Source organism: Chamaea fasciata, unplaced genomic scaffold, assembly GCF_029207755.1.
Source record: "Chamaea fasciata isolate MVZ Bird 193981 ecotype frontalis unplaced genomic scaffold, bChaFas1.0.hap1 SCAF_11, whole genome shotgun sequence".
NCBI classification, from domain to species: Eukaryota; Metazoa; Chordata; class Aves; order Passeriformes; family Sylviidae; genus Chamaea; species Chamaea fasciata.
The window spans coordinates 15675138-15695901 of record NW_027094096.1 but is presented as its reverse complement, the minus strand read 5'-3'; the positions used below and the strand labels follow the sequence as shown (position 1 = coordinate 15695901).

At 45.5% G+C, this 20764-nt stretch overlaps 1 protein-coding gene across 3 annotated transcripts in view; it reads left to right on the top strand.

Moving 5' to 3' along the window:
* Nucleotides 1-20764, top strand: part of IL1RAP (interleukin 1 receptor accessory protein) — a 49261-nt gene that overhangs the window by 26024 nt on the left and 2473 nt on the right. For 2 of the 3 annotated variants that reach the window (XM_066193342.1, XM_066193343.1), the window contains exons 3-10: nt 2777-3062; nt 3812-4004; nt 5730-5895; nt 6848-6919; nt 8074-8203; nt 9078-9226; nt 11484-11633; nt 12489-12632. In XM_066193342.1, coding sequence (XP_066049439.1) covers nt 2777-3062; nt 3812-4004; nt 5730-5895; nt 6848-6919; nt 8074-8203; nt 9078-9226; nt 11484-11633; nt 12489-12632 — 1290 coding nt within the window. Of the gene's footprint in view, nt 1-2776; nt 3063-3811; nt 4005-5729; nt 5896-6847; nt 6920-8073; nt 8204-9077; nt 9227-11483; nt 11634-12488; nt 12633-15252; nt 19387-20764 lie in introns of those variants that run through there. The other variant, XM_066193344.1, reaches the window with a different exon arrangement.

Below are 20764 nucleotides of genomic sequence, written 5' to 3'. Positions count from 1 at the left end.
CTGAGCCCTCGGAGTCGTGCTGGGTGGCTTTACCCTGGCAGTCAGGGGGAGTCCTTGCCTTGGGAGGGAGGCACAGCCTGGGATCTCACAGTGCACGGCTGCTCCTGTGCTCTGGGTGTAGCTGTTCCTTCCCAGCAGTTGTGTGCTGTGTCTGGGGTTCAGCTCAGAGCTTGCAGCACCCCAGGGCAGGGCACACATGGAGAACCTTAGCACCACCTGTTTGCTGTGACAGTGTCCCTGAAGCCTGGCCAACTGAGACAGAATCTCCAGGTACAGCTCTTACAGTACAGCAGTAACAGTCTCCTCTTCCCACGCCAAGAAGGCAAAGCCTGGGCATTGTTTTAGAGAAATGCAGGAAGAAAAAAAAGAAAATAGTTGTATTTATTTTCAATAACTCATTCAGGGTGAACGGGTAAGTAGTTTTACAGTGCTGATTTATGAGCTGTTGCAAAATGCAAGAGCTGCTCATGATTGCAAATTTCATTGATCTTGACTCCAAGAATTTCAGTACAGTAATGTTTTATATAGTTTCTTCTCTCCCCAGTCCTGCCATTTGAAGTAGTAAGGATGATTTGCCTTTATGCAGCCCAAGAGGAGATGCAGGTCAGGTGCTGGGAAGAGAACCTGGGCATCCTGATTTACAGACCCAGGTCTGCTTCTTTCAGAGGGAAAGCCTTTCTTTACAGAAAAAAATGCCCTGTCTCCATGAGTAACAGTCCATGCTTCATCGTGCAGTTAGCAGGCAGTCTCTGCAGGGTCATTTGTCTCATTACCACTCTAAGAACACTTGACCATGCCTAGTTCATGGCCACACCAGCATAAAGGAGCATGCTGGTTCCAGTTTGCCCTGATCATGTTGGTGATGGGTCATTATGCCCCTTCCCATGGTGCGAGGCTTCCAACAGCGGTTTGAAGCCTCTTTGACAATGAGCCTCAGCACTGCCTGTGGTAGCAGCCATAGCGTGTGAAGCTGTGCACTTTTGAAAGAGCTGTATGTTTTTAGAAGAGCACTCTACAGATATTTGGGATTGGGGTTCCTCTGAACAAATGCTTGTGTTCTGGGTAGCTTCAGTTCCTTTTCCTAGCCCTGTTCATTCTCTTCTTCCAGAAGTAGCACTCTGTCATATGGGTGTTTGGCATACTGCAGGAGGAGCAGTGCAGCTTGCATTTGCATTTATGTGTAAACCCGCCAGAAAACATTTCTATTCTTACTGGCCCAGATTCCTCCTGCCCATGACTAACCATTGCTGAGCCATAGGAGTTAGCATCACTGCCTTTAAGTGCTGCAGGCCTGTCTTCTCAAAGGTTCATCTCTGCTTTTTTTTAATTAAGTATGAATTTGGGGGCAAGCTACATCCCACTGTCTGTTTAGGGAAGAATAAATGCCAGAAATCCTGCTTTGGGCCTGTGAAGTCAGTTCAGAAGAATTCAGATGAATTGGACTCAAAGAGCATATTGTATTCTGTTTCTCCTCTCAGTCTGAGTTCTTCTAATATCTGCAAATGGGAGAGGCTTTGCAGTGTCGTCTCTGGTGAGCCTGTGTGTGATGTGCTGAGACACTGCTCCCAAGGACTGCTCCAGGCAGCACACCCCTCTCCTGTTTGACTCATTTTGGGTTCCCAGACGTCAGGCTGCCCTAGCAAATGCCTCCCAGCAGCACCAAGAGAGGCACTGGGAAGTGTGCCATGCTGTGCTCTGCCTCGTCAGCGTGGGGAGACAGGAGGTGCAGTGACAGCAGCTTCTCCGTGTGTCTCAGTTGGCTCTGACAATGCAGGTTGCTCTCAGGTTTGCTGACACCCTGGTACTGTGCCTGCCTGCACCGAGCCCCTGCCTGCCTGGACATCTTGATGGGCAGGGGGAATGGAGTGGAGAAGAGTCCTTGGAAGAGAAATGGGTTTGGACTGTGCTTTTTGTCATGAAACTGTTTGCTAATGATGAGAATATTTTTTCAAAAAAGTAATTAAAGAAAAAAAGCTCTCTGCAGCTTTTTCTCATGCTGGCTGGTTTCTGTGTCAGTCCAAGTCTGCTGTGAGCCACACTCAGCCACTGCCTGTTGTTGAACTGTGCTTGGGGTTTGCACCTGGGCACTGCCTGGGAATACAAGAGAATCTGCTGCTACCTCCTCCATATTGTCCCTTCTGTCTCCCAGCCTCCAGTTCTAAACTTCACTATCAACAATCCTTCTGTGTCACTTATTACTGCTTGTACTCATTGTGTTATCCTGGTGTGCACAGGTGTCACATCAATCCATCACAAGAAAGACAGTCCTCCCTTCTGGAACCCACAGTCCAGCTTCTTCTGGCAGGGAAAATGACCCACAGCTCTAAAGGAGGGTTGATGTCTGAGTTATTATTTTTTTCCATTGTATTTCAGCACAACTGTTTCCATCTTTTCTATCACTGTGTATGGATGCACACACACCTCTGGCATTGTTGTCATCCAAATTTCATCTTCCCGCATAAGACTTCTGTGGTAAATTTTCTTGGAGCTCTCTAGGAAGCCTTTTTTTATGCAGGAATATTCTATTTTATTATCCTGATGAGAGATAAATAGCTTGGCAGAAACGTAGGAGGTGTACAAATGAAAACAGAAATTTCCAGGTTCTCTAAAAATGAACACAATGTTCTTCCTCTGTTTTATAAAAGCTCAGTTTGCTTTCATTGCAAACACTCTGATTTTAATGGGGGCAGGACCAAGAGCTGTGGGGAGCATGGGCAGAACTGTTTTCCTCCTGCAGACTTGCAGGCCTGAGGCACCTTGTTCTTCCTGCCTGCAGAACGCTGCGATGACTGGGGTGTGGACACCATGAAGCAGATCCAGATTTATGATGGGGAACCTGCCAAGATCAAATGCCCACTTTTTGAAACCTTCTTGAAGTACAACTATAGCACAGCCCATTCTGCTGGCTTAACGCTGATCTGGTACAGGATCGCGCAGGACCGGGACTTGGAGGAGCCCATTAATTATCGTCTCCCGGACAATCACATCAGTAAGGACAAAGACACCCTTTGGTTCTGGCCTGCTCTTCTCAATGACACTGGGAATTACACCTGCATGCTCAGGTAGGTTGTGTGGTGCTGTTTCTGTACGCCTTCAGTGCGATCAAAGGACTTCTGTGGAGGTGGAGAAATGATCTGCTAGCACCAGACCTTTCTGTGGGGAGACGACCATTTACATAAGCATTAATGGGAAAAGAATGTTACAATTATAAGACCGCTCAGTGCTGAGCCAATTTACATGGCAATAATGCTTGGAGCCTTGCAGACACTAATGAGCATGCCTCTCCTTGCTGCAAGTGTCCATGAAAATATTATTGCTGAGCCCATGGCAAAATCCACGGGCGCTCACCATTAAGAAGTGATCTGCATGTCTAGAGTAAAAATAGCTTCAGATGCAGGGGTAATGTTTTGACTGCACGCTAATTTGGCAAAGATTCATGAGATTCAGACTTCTAGGAAATTAAAAGTGTCTCTAACTGTGATGCAAAATGAACATAGCATCTGCTATGCACAAGAGCACTTTTTGATCTTCCTCACGTTGTCTTTTGTCTGTGTCTTTGACCTTATGATCTGCTTTAGCAGCAGGGGAGTGGATGTTGCTTGTTAGTCATCTTTATAGGCTTTTGTGAGCTTGTGTGGCCACCTCTGGTGGGGTTTTCTTTCCCATTTACAAATGAGTCAGCTAAGGCTGTACATACCTCATCAGCACTATGATGCTCGTTATTGCAGATGTAATTTTTATTTCATTTCACTCCACTGCTGTAGGAGTAAACAAGTTTCAACTAATCAGCCCTGTTCTCGCCCACCCTTAGGAACACAACCTACTGCAGTAAAGTTGCTTTTCCCTTGGAGGTTGTTCCGAAAGACCAGCACTCTTGTGTGAGCCATTCCATAAAACCCACTGAGGAGATGTTCTACTTGGAGCACGCCAATCAGAAGATCACATGTCCAGATATTGATGGGTTTTACCCTGCCAGTGTGACACCAACTGTCAAGTGGTACCTGGTAAGAAGGACTTACTTGGGCAGCAGGGGGATGCAGTGGTGTGTGTGAAAAAGCAGTGGTTGGCATGACAGTCATGGAGCGGTGTTTCAGAGTCTCCCCAGTGAGGATGCTGTCAATGACGCTTTACTAATTTTAAGAGCTCTGCTTCCATTGAGTTCAAGGGTATAAAACTGCTCTTGGAAAGGAATTGAGAGCTAACACGGAAGCTTTTTTGACCAGTGCAGACAAGTGAAAAATACCCCTAGGAGGGATTTAGGTGGGTCAGTTCAGTTATGAGCAGTGTGCCTGACCTGCTGTGTGTGACCCTCTCACTTCCCTTCAAAGGAAACTGTCATTCATATTCCCTTTTCTTTAAAAACCCCACCTGTTAATGAAAATTGCATCCTTTCCAAAATCTTCTGGGGTCAAGAAGTGAAGTTGTACATCAGGCTCTGCAAGGACAATGGGTGTCCTGTTTGACACAATTCAGCAAACCTTTTTTCTGAAGACTGAGACATCTCTACCCCACCCTCCATACTTTTCTGATTATTAGACTGTCTCCAGCCATCCTCAGGTTCTTGCCTACAGAATTACTGTTAAGTTTTTAAATTTGATTTCACTCTTTCTCTCTAGATGGGTGCCTTTAGTCAGTAGAGAATAAGAAGTCTCAGGGGACATGAAGTCTGAGAGTTATGGGAATAAATTCTTTAATAACGTCCTATAAAGTGCTTTTGTATTTCTAGATAGAAGATTTTGTATAAATGAATTAATTAATAAGGGAAGCTATAAACCAATGTATCTGCTGATTTAAAAAAAAAAAACAACAAAAAACGACCCAGAAGGAAAACCCCACTTCTAAAACCCTTCAGGAAAAAGTTCCTCTTGTATCAAGAGGAGCCGTTTCACTCCAGTAGTTTAAATGCTTTACTTGTATCATTCATTGAAATTCACATCTCAGCAATCAATTAGCAGAATGAAACAAAAAGCCCCTTGGAAGTAATTTTTCAGGCAGCAAGTCATCCCATGCCTAATAAAAATCATTAAAAATGGTATATGACCCCTGTCTTATACTACCCCATTAGGATGTATCTGATTTGGAAATGTACCATTCAAAAATAATCTCTTAGAAAATGTGCACATCTTTGGGTTTTATGACAATCAAGATGTTATCTGCATAACTTCTTTCTGAAAAGGTATCTCCAGCTTGGTATTTTGGCAATTTTCCTGCCTCGCCTGACAGAAAGAGAGGAGTTATTAAGGTTTATGTACTACAGATTCTTGTTTGCTATTTGCAAATTCTGGGGCCTCATCCTCAGCTGAAGTCAGCCAGGGGAGGTTGATTAGTCCCGAAAGATGGACATCAATGGGGTACATGTCCTTTAGTCTTAGTATCCATTTGTGAATACATCATCATTTTCTTCTTACCACTTTTTACTTTTATTCTACACTCTGCTGAGGTGCTCACTGTGATTGCCAAAGTACTTCTGGATCAGAGATCTCTCCTTTATAAAACTGTGTTTAAAGTAGGATAAAGCTATTAGGGTGATCTGCTTCATCACTTCATTTTCAAGGTGAACATAGCGGTCTATACTCCAACATGCTTAAAGTTCATGGTATTTAGGTCTGACCTACATCATGATCCCAAGTGTCATATTAACAGTTTAAAATCAGATCTCTGTAGTAGCATTTAAACCAATAGCTGTACTTTTGCATCCCAAACTCAAATATTTTTCTGCCTGATTCCAGGACTGCAACTCGGTGGATGGCTTCTATGAGCGATATCCCCAGGGGCCCACGCTTGTCATTGGCATTGTCCGCAGTGCGTATAAAGGGAACTACACTTGCATTGTGACATTCAAGGACCATGGAAGAACCTATAATCTCACCAGAACCATAAAGATGAAGGTGGTGGGTAAGAATGGCTTTAAAATGTGTAAAATGCATGTGGGTAACTACAGAAGTGGTAAAAACAGTGGTAAAAACAGTGGAAGAGTTTGTTGCAGGATCCATTTGTGGTTGTATTCAACCTGTGTTTCCCAACTGACCTGGTGTATTTTTTCTTGCTGGGGTCAGAATTGTGTGACTGCCCAGAGCATACTGCCGTAGAGGTCTCTCCACCACCATGTTAAATGCCCCAAACACAGAGAGTGGCCAGGCTCAGGCTGGGGAGGTTCAGCCATGAGGCAGCCAGGGGTACCCTCTGCTGGCATGTGAATGCATAACCTTGGCATTCCTGCTGGTGGTCTCCTGTGCCCTTTGCTCATCACTGTTTGTGGGATTGTCACGTTATAGCCAACTTGTCTTGATTTTCTTGGAATCTCAAAGCTATTTGTGCTGAGGTTGAGGCTGCTAATTAGCCAGGCAGAGCTCCAGGTACCCACTGCTTGTACACATCCATCCCAAGCACAGAGGCTCAGCCTACCTGCCAGGGAATTGTAGAGTTTAAAAACCTAGTGAGCTGTAGGATACATTCTGAGTTCCATGGAAACAGCTGTTTTAAGGGTCAAAATAAATGTTTATGACATGAAATGATGTTTGTATTTTGTTTTTTAGAAGCAGCAGTAAAAGGGAAACTAGTGCAGGTTATGCCTTGTGGGAGATGAGAAGGTTATGGGGCTCTTCTGATATGAGAGGCTAAAACTAGCTTACTTAAACTTTTGGGGAGGCTCAAAATCTGGATCTGGCCCTGAGTTTGGGGACTAGGATTAGATTTGTGTGTGCATGGAACTCTGCAGCAGGAATGCATCACAAGTTAGATTGGGGAACGTGCGGTGCGGTGCGAGGGCATTTGGAGTGAGGCTGCAAGAATTCCAGGTTTTCATGGAGTGTGGGTCCCCATGGGGACTCTCTATTGTCTCCTGCAGGTTCTCCAAACAAGGCTTTGCCACCACAGTTCACCTCTCCAAATGAGAAAGTTGTGTATGAACTGGAAGCAGGTAACGCCCAACGCTTGCAGCCTGCCAGTGGGACTGGGAGACCCAGCCAGGCACAAAGCTCTCCCCTTCCACTGCATCCCTGGTGCTTTCCCTCACAGAGCACACGAGCTGCCATGGGTTGCCTGGTAGATAGTGTGGATACCAGTTCTTGGTGCCAGAATAGGAGAGTATGGCTTTAAAAGCTGATTTTTTGCAAGCACAACTGAAAACAGGCATGGAGATACAGAACTGCAGCTGCAGAAGCAGATGAAATGGGGACACTCAGCTGCTTAGGAGAATTCCTGTAGGACCTTGTGTCAGCCCTGGCCCTGGCTGTGGTTTGCTCCTATTCTCTCTCACTCACCCCTAGAGTGGCTTCAGCCTTCTAGTCAATTCTTGCTCATCTCCCTTTTTTTTGGCTGATGACTTCCTAATTAATGACAGCTCTCCTTCTGCTGACCTCGCAGCACTGGGTAATGGGGTACCACACCCTTTCCCTCACCCCTCCCTTCACACTATCAGTTTTGCCTAATAGCTTTTTGGAGCAATTCCCTGTATCAAATGGATTGTGTCCCATTACATTGCTGTAATAAATGTGGTGGCAATGACAATGATTAGCACCAGAATCTTCACTTTAAAGAAAAGCTCTTTTGGCTCAGAAGGTCAGATTTCATCCATAGTCCTCTGTAAGATAAAAATCACTTACAGGCTGATCACCAAAATATTCACACTCCCAAGTCTGATCTTGAGCAAAAGTCAAATTCCTGAAGAAGTATTTCTAAACCAAAATGCTTTTGTGGAGCTTGATCCTTCACTTTATGGCATCTGTCCCCTGAGCAGTGGGCATGATGAGGACTGCCCAGCTTTCCAAGGATGTGGTTGGCATGGAGCGTGTCCCTTTGGGTGCATCACTTGATGCAGTCAGGGAATTTCTAACACATTTGAGAAGGCAGGATGGTTTTTTTTTGATTTATCTGTCTGTCGCAAATCATCATGTCCAGGGATGTTAAGCTGTTATTACAGTTCTTATCAGAAAGTGGATGTTGGCCTCATTCCTTCCTGAAGGGAGGCAGAGCTCAGGCTGGTAGGATTTTGGAAAGCACTAAAGTAAGGGTGGTGCTGTTCCTGCACTGCAATACCTTTTCTCCTAGGAGATGACAGTCCTTTCTTTACAGGTGATGACCTTATCCTACGCTGTGAGGTTTTCTTCACGTTCCTGAAGGACTCCCGGAATGAGGTGTGGTGGACCATAGATGGGAAAAACACAGATGACATCACGGACCCCAAGATAAAAGTCACACAAAGGTAACATGCAACATGAACCTTCATTTGTATCGAATCCCCTGGGTCCTGTGTGGGTACAGGCATGTGACAGTCCTAATGGAATGTGTGGTCTCCCTGCTAATCAGAAGCCCCTGTGTCTACACTGTGCTGTGATGAGCACCAGGACCTCCAAGGAGGAGGCCTCCAGACCTGGACAGTGTCATATCTTACAGATGGATTTGAGGGAGCTTTGTTAACCAGTTCACATCTTCATTTGTTCAGGTCCTGATACTGATGCCAACAGCTGCTGCTGTAGCATAAGGGATAAAAGTGTTTCAGAAAAACAGAGGTTGAAAATGAAAATGTAATATTTTACATAGTATTGATTAGGAAGAATAGAGATTCAATCACATAAAGAACCCAAATGAGGATCAAAATCCCATTTTCTGGATGCTGAATTGCAAGTGGAAGGCAGTCGCTGCCCCAGTTGATTTGCAAACCAGTGTAGAAAAAGGAAAGGCAAAAGGAAATACTGTATCCTCATTTTGCAGACGGTCAATTCAGGCAGAGAGAGACAAAGTGACTCATCCAGGACTGCATAGGGAATGTGATGTGAGCTCTGAATCTCGAGTTCATGAGATCGTCTTGTTTATAGGCAAGAACTTCCATTTCCTCTAAAAGGCAGTGTGGCACAGCTGCAATGAGAAAATTATGAGTGGTAAAATAAATATTAAAGAAAATCAGATAAAGGAATAGCTGCAGCTGTATTACAATCTGAAGTGTATATTGATTTGTAAATACCAAGTTATGTGTTTTGGCCTTTTTAAAGGAAGAGGTTATATCAGGAAAAGCAATATCTGTCACTAAAAACTTGCTGCACTTTCACATGTGTAATGCTCTAGTTTTTGTTTTACAGAGAAACTGTTAGAGATTTTGAAGACAAAACTCTGGAAAGGACTCTAACAGTTGCAAAAGCCACGGCGGAGGAGCTGAAGCGGAATTATACGTGCTATGCCAGGAATGCCAAAGGCGAGGAGCACAGCCAGGCTGTGGTGCACATGAAAGGTAAAGCACCTGCAGGGCAGGGAGGGTGCTCAGGGGGGCTCCTGCTGCTGCCTTGAGGCTTGCCCTGCAAAACAGTGAGGGAGCAAAGAATTCCATCACGCCTTTCTGCCTGACACAGTCTGTTCTGCAGGCACTGCTGTCGTACTGCACCACCTTGGAGGCAGGGAACAAAGGGCCCTTCCACAGGCAAGTTCCTGGAAGGAGAAAGAGCAGATCTGTTGTCCTTGTCCCATCCATGTACCATGTCCTTCAGCACAACTGAGGGGACAGGCTGCTTGAAATTATTTCAGGCTATTTGGTTGCGTGAGGGTTTTGCATGACACAACAGCTGCCAGTTGGCGTCCTCCAGAAGACAGTCTGCACTCGTTGGCATTGCTCAGGGAGTGAGATATTCACACCACAACGCTCTCTGGTTTTACTCCTTGCTGTCATGATGCTGCAGTCTAGATACAGCCACCTCAGCATGGATGGCATAGACTGATTCAACTCTGTTCTGTGTGGGTTTTTCCTACGTCTTTTTTTCATCAAAGACTTTGTTTTTGTTTCCCAGACCCACCTCTCAGTAATAAAAGCTATGCGAAGCTTCCTGATTAAGGCGGATTTTTCTGCCTTTTTATCAGCTTCGTCTAGAGCTTCAACATGTGCTTTTACTATGAGCTAGACCTCCCGTCTCCCACAGGGAATGCTGCCATGCCTTGTGTAGCTCACACCAGACACCTTCTTCCCTCTACTCTGCATTATAAGCATGGGAAGGCTCATAGAGGTCTTTACTGGAAGATCTTTTTCTTCTTGGTACTTTTCCTCCTTTTTTAGTCTCATTCCATTGAGACAAACCTTTTCTGGATTGTTAGGGAGGAACAATAGACCACACACAGAAGTGAGAAAGGCTGAAACCATCTGTCACTGTGTTCATACTCCATATATAATTCTTCTGGGGTGATAATATTTGTACATGTAGCGGAAGTGAATCTGAAATACTCAGATTCTGTCTCTATATATCGGTGCCTAAATACTGTTCTCTAGTGGACCGATCTGTGCTATCCTCCCTTTTCCTCACCACATCTGTTCTTGGTTACATGACTAGGTTTGCTCTAAGCAGACACGGTTGCCCACCACTCCTTCTTCCTGCTCTGTTCCACAGCAAAGTCCAAGAACCGTCCCTAGCTGCTGCTGGCAGAGCAAGCTTATGCTAAGCTCAGTGCAGCCCATCCCACTGCCCACTGCATATCCCATAGGAGCATCAGGCATGCCAGAACCTAATCCCTCAGCTCCTGGCTGACAGTTTTTAGCAAGTGGCTCTGCATGTTGGCTCCAACTCTTTCATTACATTAGGTCATACACATTTCTTGCTTTTTCTGGATGATTTCCCTCTCCTTCTCATGTACTTCTGCTACTTATCACCTAATGAACATTGATAAATTCCTTCCATTTTCGATTTTGTAAATCAGTTTTATTAGAAACTTATTAAATACTGGAATTTGGTGGTGTTTCCACTCCCTGTTGTTCTTTTTTTGTGCAGTTTGCCAATTTGCACATCAACTGCCACCAAGAGAGTTGCCCAGGGATATGGTTAGAATTTTTCTGTCCTTAGTACAAAGAAGCAGCAGTGGTTTGACAGTGTATCAGTTGGAGGGGACCTGTGATGTTCTGGCTTGATGCCCACAGGTTGTCCTGTTTGTTTGCAAGCATTTCAGCTTTTCTATAAGGAACTTTGATTCTTCTTTCATGGTAGAAAAGAGTCAGGTCATGGCTAGTTATATCTTGGGTGTCAATCTGGGACAAGCCACAAGACCTGTGTCTGTTTGACAGGGATGGGAATGGTAACCACTGCCTTTATTTTGCTGCAGATGCTTTAGCTGAATCTCTCAGAAGTCAGAGCAGTTGTGTTGCCCCAAGAGTTTTCCAGTACTACTGAGAAGGTCATGTTCATGGTCTGGCTTTGAACTGTGCAGATTTCTACCACCAACAGGTCATTCTACCACCTGGCTGCTCCCAGGGTCTCACTCAGAGACAGAAGTCCAGATATGGACTTGCTCTGCCAGCATAACCAGACCTAATAACCCAGAATGGGGCTCCAGGGTGGCCAGCCATCACGTGTCCTGTCAGAGAAGCCTTGGCCGCCTTACTCTGAAGGGTCAGCTTGGCTCCTGGCTGTTCCTCTGTGGTGTTTGGCTGCATGTGACACAAGCTTGTTCCTGCCCAGCTGAAGGCCCAACCTGTTCTTTAACCCTAACCCCCTGTTTATTTTTGTACTCAGTTGTAGCACCCAAGTACACTGTGGAGCTGGCCTGTGGCCTGGGGGCCACCATCCTGCTCGTTGTGGTGCTCATAGTCATCTATCACGTGTATTGGCTTGAAATGGTCCTCTTCTATCGGGCTCATTTTGGAACCGATGAAACCATTCTAGGTAAGGAGTTAAAAAGCTCTCATTTATTTACCCTGCTGCAGGCCAGGCCCTTTGTTTTCATATAGCAATTTTCCTATAAGCTATTTTTAATCCTCTTCACAGCATGATGACATTTTGACCTTCCATTTCTCTATCTACACGTAGTTGTGTGGGTCACGGCTCATTAGAGCAAGAGGAGTCAGGCTTTTGGCTCAGGGAAAAGGAGAAAGAAGTCCTGTATTCTCTGCAGAGGTGGAGCATGGGCATGCCAGGCTCCCCATGGCCCTGCCCTGCTGATCTAGCGGTATCATCCAATCTAGATTGTCAAAATACGTCATCAGGTTTCAGTAAGTCCTTGATTTCCCTGGTGACTCCATGTAAAGGATTCATGATCTGATCCAGAATATCTGCTTTAAAATGTGGGAAGGCATCCAAAAGGATGGATGTGGAAATCACCGGTCTGTCCTCAGCTCTTCCACAGCTTCCCTGTGTTACTGGGAGTTCATTGCTAGGGACTCTGAGGTGAGATTTCCTCCTCTGGAGGAGGAGGAGGGTGTTTGAGCCCTTGCAGCTTTTGGTGTGAACCTGCCACGGGGGTGCGGCAGCTCTTGGAGGTGTAGGCAGGGTGCAAGTCTCTGTCTGGTGGAGCTGCTCGTGTGGATAGACAGCAGGAGGGAGCAGAGTCAAAGATGTCAAAAGACAACAGAAGCCTGGACAAAACGGGTTGAGCTGTGGAAATCTATGAGCCTTAACCTGCAGCGCCTGGGCTCCAAGTGAGCCTTCCTACCTGCTTCTCTTGCAAGTGGAAGGCCCAGCATGGGCAGTGTCACAGGTGTCCCTTGTGCCGTTTGTGTCTCCCTGTGCTCCCATGCCCAGATGGAAAGGAGTACGACGTGTACGTGTCCTACGCGCGCAACGCGGAGGAGGAGGAGTTCGTGCTGCTGACGCTGCGGGGAGTCCTGGAGAACGAGTTTGGGTACAAGCTGTGTATCTTCGACAGAGACAGCCTCCCTGGGGGAAGTGAGTATCTCACAGGGAGCTGTGCTCCGTGCACGTCCTCTCATTATTGTTCTTTGAGGTATTGATCATTGATTACCACAAGCCTATCCAGATTATCTTTTGTTTTTTTTCTTAATCAGCTCTTTATGGTGTCTGCTAATGTTTTTTGCTTCCATGGCAGTGTTGCAGATGCTCCAGGCCACCAAAATGGTAGCTGTGGGGATGGTGGTTAGTTGTTTCAGTTGCTCTTTCCAGGAGTGACATGCAGGAATGTCAGCATGGGGAACTGGAAAACTGACCTTCATGCAAGCCCTCTGAGCTGCCTTAAAAAATGGGATAAAGTCAAGGCTAGAAGAGGCAGGGAAAGTGTTATACTGGATCAACTCACAGAGAGTAGTGATGAATCCTTGTAAAAATCAGGAGTGTCTGCTTCAGGAAGGAGTGGAAGGTGCCGAAATTAGTGAGAAGATAATGTGCGTCCCATTCATCATTAATTAGGGAGTTTGTGTCTAATGTGGCATACAATTAAGCTACTATTATTAAAAGTACTTTGTTTCAGGTAGTGAGACTCATCTCTTCAGTAAGATGTAGTCCTTTTTTACTGTTTTGACATAAATCATACAAGGTTCTGGACATAGTGTCTGCTTCAGGGAGGCAGGGAATCACCAAGAATGGAAGTTTGTGAAGCTATCCAGATACACATACTTTCACACAAGTTCCACAGCAAGGGCACAAATCTAGACAACACTCTTGATTTTCAGTTTTTTGGAGGCTGAGTTGGTTGTATGATCCTGATGCCTATTAAAAGTTCAAAGTCTGAATTTCTGCCAGTGCAGACCGCCCCACTTTGAATTAATGGGCTTTGGCTCAGGATCCCACTGGTGACAAAACCTGTGCTGAGGAAGTCCACTGAGGGGGTCCCTTTTGAGTAGTAAAAGGTTAGACTGCTGGATTCTCAGCCCACCTGCCTGACAAAGGGAGCAGAATCAGTCTGGATTCTGTTATTTTTCTCTCCTAGATTGATGCCAGGATCTAGGAGCACTTTGAAGTTCGAGGGTAAATAAATATATGTGTCTCAGTGAGACAGCTGCAATCCTGGTGCTGTTCCTTCTTGAAGAGGTCCTGAATGACATGGCAGGGTACCTTCCAGGCTCAATGTGCTTGATGCCAGTGTCAGAGCAAACCTGGTCTGAGCCATTTTCACCAGATGTCCATCTCCCTCCTGTTCCCTCTGCTGCTTCTTGCCCTGTTCACTTTGGAGGGTGTCATTTTCCTCCCAGCACAGCTCTCCTGGGCTCTCTGTCCTTCACCCTTACCCCCAAACGTTCCCATCTCTGTCCCCCTCAGTCCCTGCCAGCCTTAAGCCAGCGCCAGCCCTGCGGCGCGCTGCCAGAGTGGTTTGTCACTGCACTGCTGTCCGTGATACTGCTGGGGCTTCCCTGGAGCTTCTTATCCAGGATTTGACTAATCTCCTTCTCAGGAAAGCACGGCGGGCCAGGAAATAGCTTTTGGCAGCTGGTGTCATGCCTCCAGAGTGTGCATCTGTGTCATGGGTAGAGAGTTATGTTGTCCTTGATGAAGAAACAGTGGGAGATGGATTATCCCGTGAGTTAGCTGACAGGAACTAATCAAACGTGCTTGACAGCTAAATGAAGTTGTCTGTCAGCATTATTTTATTCTCCATTGTAATTTCTGACCAGTCAAGAGTGTTCCCTTATCAAGGAAGTGTGGGAGATCCTGCAGCAGAGAGTACAAGCTCTGGGGTTCACATTTACAAGGGATTTTCACATTAATTACAGGAAGGTGGCCAAGGACAGTCTACCTGCAGTTATTAGAAAATTAAAGAGGATCCACAGTTTCCATGATATTTCTCCAGCTCAAAGGGTGTAATTTTTTGGACACTTCACTAGAAGTCCTCAGAGTCAGTTCTAAAAATGCTCTAATCTGCTTTCATAGATGACAGCAGCAGGAACAGAGAGATGAGTAACAGAGTTAGGATGGTAGCATTACTAAAGTAAATTATCCCATGAGGACACTTGGGGAGGGTGTAAATACTTAGTTTGTGTGGGGAAACTGAGGCAAGAGGAGTGAAGGGAGTATCCAGAGTAGTTCTGGACATCTGCCAGAGAAGAAGGTAAGCACAGACATTCAGGCTTCCTGAAGCCTTTTCAAGGGGAGTCTTTCCTTTGAGTTCATGTGTTATTCAGCTGGCAGTTTCCCTGCTTTGCTCCAGAGAGCCTCTTTTTCCCCTCTCACTGAAGGACGCTAAATCTCAGCCTGACATCAGCAGCCCTCTTGGCCACAAGGCATCCTCACAGCACTGAGTGGTGTGACTGATGTGTAGCACAGTGACTTTTAGGTGTAGCTCTCTTGGTTTACTTCTGTGTGGCATGGGGAGGAGGAAATGCATCGATAGGTAGTCTGGAGCTGATGGAGATGTCACTGTATCGGGTAGTGGGAACCAGCCCTGGTGTAGAAGGTTCCACCTGGAGTCACTTACAGGGTTGGGAAGCACCAGTGTAGTCTAGAGAGAGGCTCCAAGGGATTTATTGTCCCCTTCACGAGGCACCTGGTGTCACAGCAGCAGCTCAGCAGCATGTTCTTGGGCATCACTAACCACCTCAATGTTTCTTTCTCCCAGTTGTCACAGACGAAACCCTGAGCTTCATCCAGAAAAGCCGACGTCTGCTTGTTGTCCTGAGCCCCAACTACGTCTTGCAGGGGACACAGGCCCTGCTGGAGCTCAAGGCTGGCCTAGAGAATATGGCCTCCAAGGGCAACATCAAAGTCATTCTAGTGCAGTACAAAGCCATCAAGAAGAGCAAAGTGAAGGAGCTGAAGCAGGCCAAGGCGGCATTGAATGTCATTAAATGGAAAGGCGAGAAATCCAAGTTCCCAAAGGGCAGGTTTTGGAAGCAGCTGCAGGTGGAAATGCCAGTGAAAAAAATTAGCAGGAGTTTAAGCCTTGATGGATTGATGCATTTCCCTGAAAAATGTTTGACACAATCAGAAAACAAACCAAAAAACAACACAAAAGTCCACAAGTTAGGCCAGGGAGTGGGGAGGAACTCAGGGTTTTTTCCATGAAGGACTGTGTCCCGAGCATTTCAGAGGATAGTCATGTTTTCCCTGCAGCTTTGATATTGCTCTGTCAGTAGAGAGACCAAAGATACAAACACCTGCTCTCTGCAAATAAATGTCCTTGTTATCAACCACACAAGCCCTGGGCTTAAGGTCTAAATTTGCTATCCAGGTGGGATGCATCCAGCACCTTGTGATAGCATGGCCAGTATTCCTAGATCCAGTTCCTATGGGACCTTCATTAGCAACCAGAACAGAGCTTCTTTCCACTCCTAAGTTACTTCACTCCTTTCTGGTCTTCAGTCCCTGTTGCAGAGGCTGAGGAACAATTTGTAGGGTGGCTTCAGAGCCTTTCCTGCATGCCCTGGGTCTGTAGTTCCAATCATTTTTGGGATCACAGACCCCTGCTGCACTGTGGGGAGCATAGGCTCTTGAGGCTCCTTATCTTTGCTCCCCAAATTTCCTTTGAAGCAGATGCATCCCGTGGGAAATGGCTGTTACAGAAGCATTAGAAAAGAAAAACAACCCGCAGCTCTACTGGGTGCTATTTTATTTTGGCACCTCTAGTAACAAGTGGTCAGTCTCTGGGACTCCGCAGTCTCACAAGTACCCCAGATCCTTCAGAGCTGCTTGTAATCCAGGGATATCTCTCATGAATACAGGCCATGGAGCATGTGAGAGATGTTTCTTTGTACAGTAAACTCAGGGACTTTACAAGCACTACAAGAAACCCCAGTGTACTACTGAACATGCCTACTGTCTCTGCCAATGGCTGCGGGAAAGCATCATGCAAGATGCTTCCAAGGTCATTGGGATGACAGTGGATAGAAGTCCAACTCGGAAGGACACCCCACAAATTTACTTGAACTTCCTAAAAACTACTAGTTCTGTCCATGTAGGTAAGACTATGAGGACAGGCTGAGAAAGCTGGGAATGTTCTCCCTGGAGAAGGCTCCTGGGAGACCTTTTTGTGGCCTTTCAGTGCTTAAAGGGGGCTTATAAGAAAAGTGGGGAGAGACATTTAGTAGGGCCTTTTGCAATTACCCCTTTAGGAAACATGGGGTAATGGTTTTAAACTAAAAGAGGGTAGATTCAGACTGTATTTAAGGAGGACATCTTTTACAATGAGGGTGGTAGAACACTGGCACAAGTTGCCCAGAGAGGTGGTGGATGCCCCATCCCTGGAATGATCCAAGGTTAGGATGGACAAGGCCGTGAGCAATCTTATCCAGCTGAATTTGTCCTGCTTACTGCAGGGAGGGTGGCCTTTGAAGGTTCTTCCCAACCCAAATTATTCTATGATTTTATGAAGACTCTGTCTTCAATGCCTGGTTATGAACAACGTTGCCATTTCTAATTCAAGGATTAGGTTTAAACTAGCTTTGGCTTTGCAAAGCAAGTCTCTCCCTATCTTGATTCCAGCCCAGAGCTGCAGAACAGAGGGTGTATCTCAGCTTCTGCAGCATTTGTAGCACAAAACCCCACTGTGTAGGTGTGCTTGCTTCAGCAGGAGAGGGCATGGTGAGTAACCCCCATCACACAGTTCATGCTGAGGAGGGGACACAGTTCATGTCTCTCTTGTAGGACAGACCAAAGCACAGTGGTGCCCTGGCATTGACTGGTGCTATGGTTCACAATGTTTTCAAATAAAACTTCAGGCTCTGGGGGTGTCTGCCATACTCCTGCAGCTCCTGATGTAGGGACCTGCCCACTTAATTGTGAAGTTCAGTACTACATGCACCAAGTACATGCTTATTTTTATTGGTGATGGTTGCTCCTGAGTCACCTTTGACTCATGCGTTCATTCTGTTGGTGTCCAATGGGTGAAGCATAAGCATTCATAATGGCACTATAAAAGCACTACAATTAGGAGTCTATGCATTGTTCACCCAGCTGAGCTGGGAGCTTTGAGAGCATCCCAGTAAAGAGCCCAGCCTTGAAGGTGTGGGACTGAATCCTGGTATCAGGGAAACCTTTTGCCATTAGCATTTTATGATTACTAATGTTATTCCAAGGCTGCAGGGAGCTACAGCCCCCCATGCCCTTAGTCAGGTACTGTATGTTGTGTTTAGGAATGGTACCCCACAATTCAGTGCCCCTCATTTTCCCCCTCTCCCTCCCCCGCAGAGAGCCGAAGAGGAGAACTGGAGGCACAAAAGGTAAAGATCCCACTGTGAGATAAGAAAAAATTTACTGGAAACAGCAATGAGATAAGAAAATGAACATTACCAACAACAATACTAGTGATAGAGGGTATGAGAAATGAATGATTCCCATGGAAAAAGCCCTTGACATTTGACCATATTCAACCATTCCTTCTGCTGCACTGCACTGGCCCAGCTGCACTGTGCTGGGACCCTTTCTCTTCAAAAGAGATCCCCTTCCCCATACCCCTTACAAATGTGAGGTGGTATAGAATAACTTCAGTGTCCTGGACATGCCCCCTCCTGACTGTTGCCAAAACTAACCCTGTCCTGGCCGGAACCAGGACACTGTACAAATGTGTAACAAATAAGGCTTCTTTCTTACCATCCTCTTCATCTTTCCCACCCTAAATAAGCTTTGATTTAAGCAGGTAAAATTGCAGTCAGCTTCACTGGAGGCAGTGGAGCTCCTCATCTGCTAACAGGTGCTTAAAAGTTTTGTTATGAGCTTTTCTACTGTGGTTGTCTGTGGAGGGACAGAGCTGCTTCCCACACTCCAGAAAACTTTATTTTTAAGAGATAGCACCCAAACCCATGCTCGGCTTTGTGAACCCATTGCAACCCTGTCATTTTGCCCAGCTTCACCTTCTTGTTTGTGTTTTAAGCTTCTCTGTAATCAGCTGCCAGATCTGCAGGCAGAGGGAAGGCCCTGAGGCCAAAGCAGAGCTGTGTTAGATTCCCATATGATTTTAAAAAGACTGACTCCCAAATATTCATAAACTGAATTGACATCCCAGACCTCACTACATCACATCCCACTTTTGGCTGAGTTACCAAGAGAATTTATGCTGATGTTTTAGTAAGTCTGATTATTTTAGGAAGTTAAATCCACCTCGTGTATTTTGCTGATTTTATTGAAAGAGTTTTCTAAATACTTAATAGACCTGGACTTTCTCAAGCATACACTGCAGTGGCCTTTGGGTAACATTGCAACCCCAGAACAGAGTTACTGAGAGACATCAGCAGAGCACCCACAAGGCAAAGGTGAGATGGTTTGGAAGGGGCTGAGAGGTCAGAGGGAGCAGTGTGGAAGGAATAGAAGTCCTGGAGCAGGTTCCACTCACCCAGGAGCTTTTCCACTGGCTTTGCTGGGGTCTTTCAGGCCAGGGGTAAAGCCCAGTCCCAACTGTAAAGCAGATCTGCAAGCACCTCAGATACACCTGTCATTTCATTCTATGCCACATGCGGTTTCCATTGTGGGATTCTGTCACAGCATCTGTCTGAATCAGTTGATTCATTTGAGTTTCTGTGCTCTAACCTAACATTTATCAATATGCAGCTCATGCAAAGTTCCTCATTGTTTTTTCATCGGGAAACAGTGTGGCACAAATTGGAAAAAATATCTTCCCTTCCCGTGCTGTTTGATGTTGTACAGCTGTTCCAGAGTTTTCCCTTTTCTGTATGTTTTTGCCTTTGTGTGATTTGGTCTGTGAAGTGTCAGTATTACTTTATTTTGCTTTTCAATAAAACATTTTCATTTTTGCATTTCAGTCCTTGTGCATTTCTCATAAGTACCATCTTCCCATTACATCTGCAAAATGCTGTTAAAGAAAGATGATTGTGTGTAGTCCAAGCATCAAGATCATTTGGGGCTCCTCCTTGGAACAGGACATTTTCCTGGCTGTTTCATGCTGTGCCTGCGGAGGCACCTGAGCTCCCAGGGTTGTCCAAGCAGAAACAGAGTGACACACAGCATTCAGATGTCTCACAGCAGTGGCCATGCACACACAGAAAGTCTCTGATCAGAAGAGTGCTGACTTGGCAATCACAAGACAGAAAGATGGGAAGGCAACATAATCTCTTTGCTTTAAAGATCAAATCAAAATTTTAGAAATCTGCGCAAACCACAGAAATCAAACTCACTCACTCTCAGGCTACTTTGCCCATCAGCTTCTAGGTTCAGTCAGCTTCCTATTTTCTCATCCAAGTCACTTTCTTGCCCATTTCCCATGTTTACCTGCCCACAGGTAAGTTGACAGACAGCCCAGCACTTCCAGACCACTAGCAAAATGACTAGCTGTGACAGTCTATGGATTTGAGGTCTGTGGGTATGGGATCTGTTGACCATAATCCTTGTAATTTCTTACATCTTTGGGATGCACTGGGGAGACACAAGTAAACCAATAAAAAACCGTGGTACCTTTTGCAAACCTTTAGTAAAGATAACTTTTTTTTTTTGTAAAAAGCAGATAGCCAAGAGTACTGAACCCCCATGTCCCTGCAGTGTTATTGCTGCCTGTCCCATCCAGTGCTTGTTTCACTGGGAGGGAAGATCCTACCTGCACACTGTGAAGTGTCTGCTCAGGGTTTTTCCTGAGTTGGGTAAACATTGCAAACTAAGCACTCCAAGGTATCCTGGTCAGCCAAGTCTAAATGCATCCCATTCTCAAAATCAAATATATATTTGGAAATTTGAACATCTTCGCTGCCAAAAATGAGTCTCAAAAAAATGAGTCTCAAAAGAAAAAAAAAAAGTCTCAAAAAGTGTTGCAAATTCAAAATTGATAAAAGAAAACCAGCACTGTCACCTCAATCAAAACATTTCATTTCAGCAGCATCAGAGTCATTCGTGTTAATTGAACCTGGACTTTTTGAGCAGGCAGGTAGAATAGGTGACCTCTCAGGGGCTGCTCCTGCTTACATTTTGCTGTGGTTCCGTGATTCTAGTTTCAAAAAGAAAGACCTTTCAAATCAGCAAAAGAGCTTTTTCTTTCACAAACTGTTGGAGCCTAGCTGTTTTCAAAATAGATTTCAATCGGTTGTAGAAAAGTTTGAATGAGGTCTGGACTTAGTAAATTGGAGATGGCTGCCAATTTCTTATGCCTTTGAAATAAGATGGTAAAAAAGTGTCATGATGGTAAGTGACAA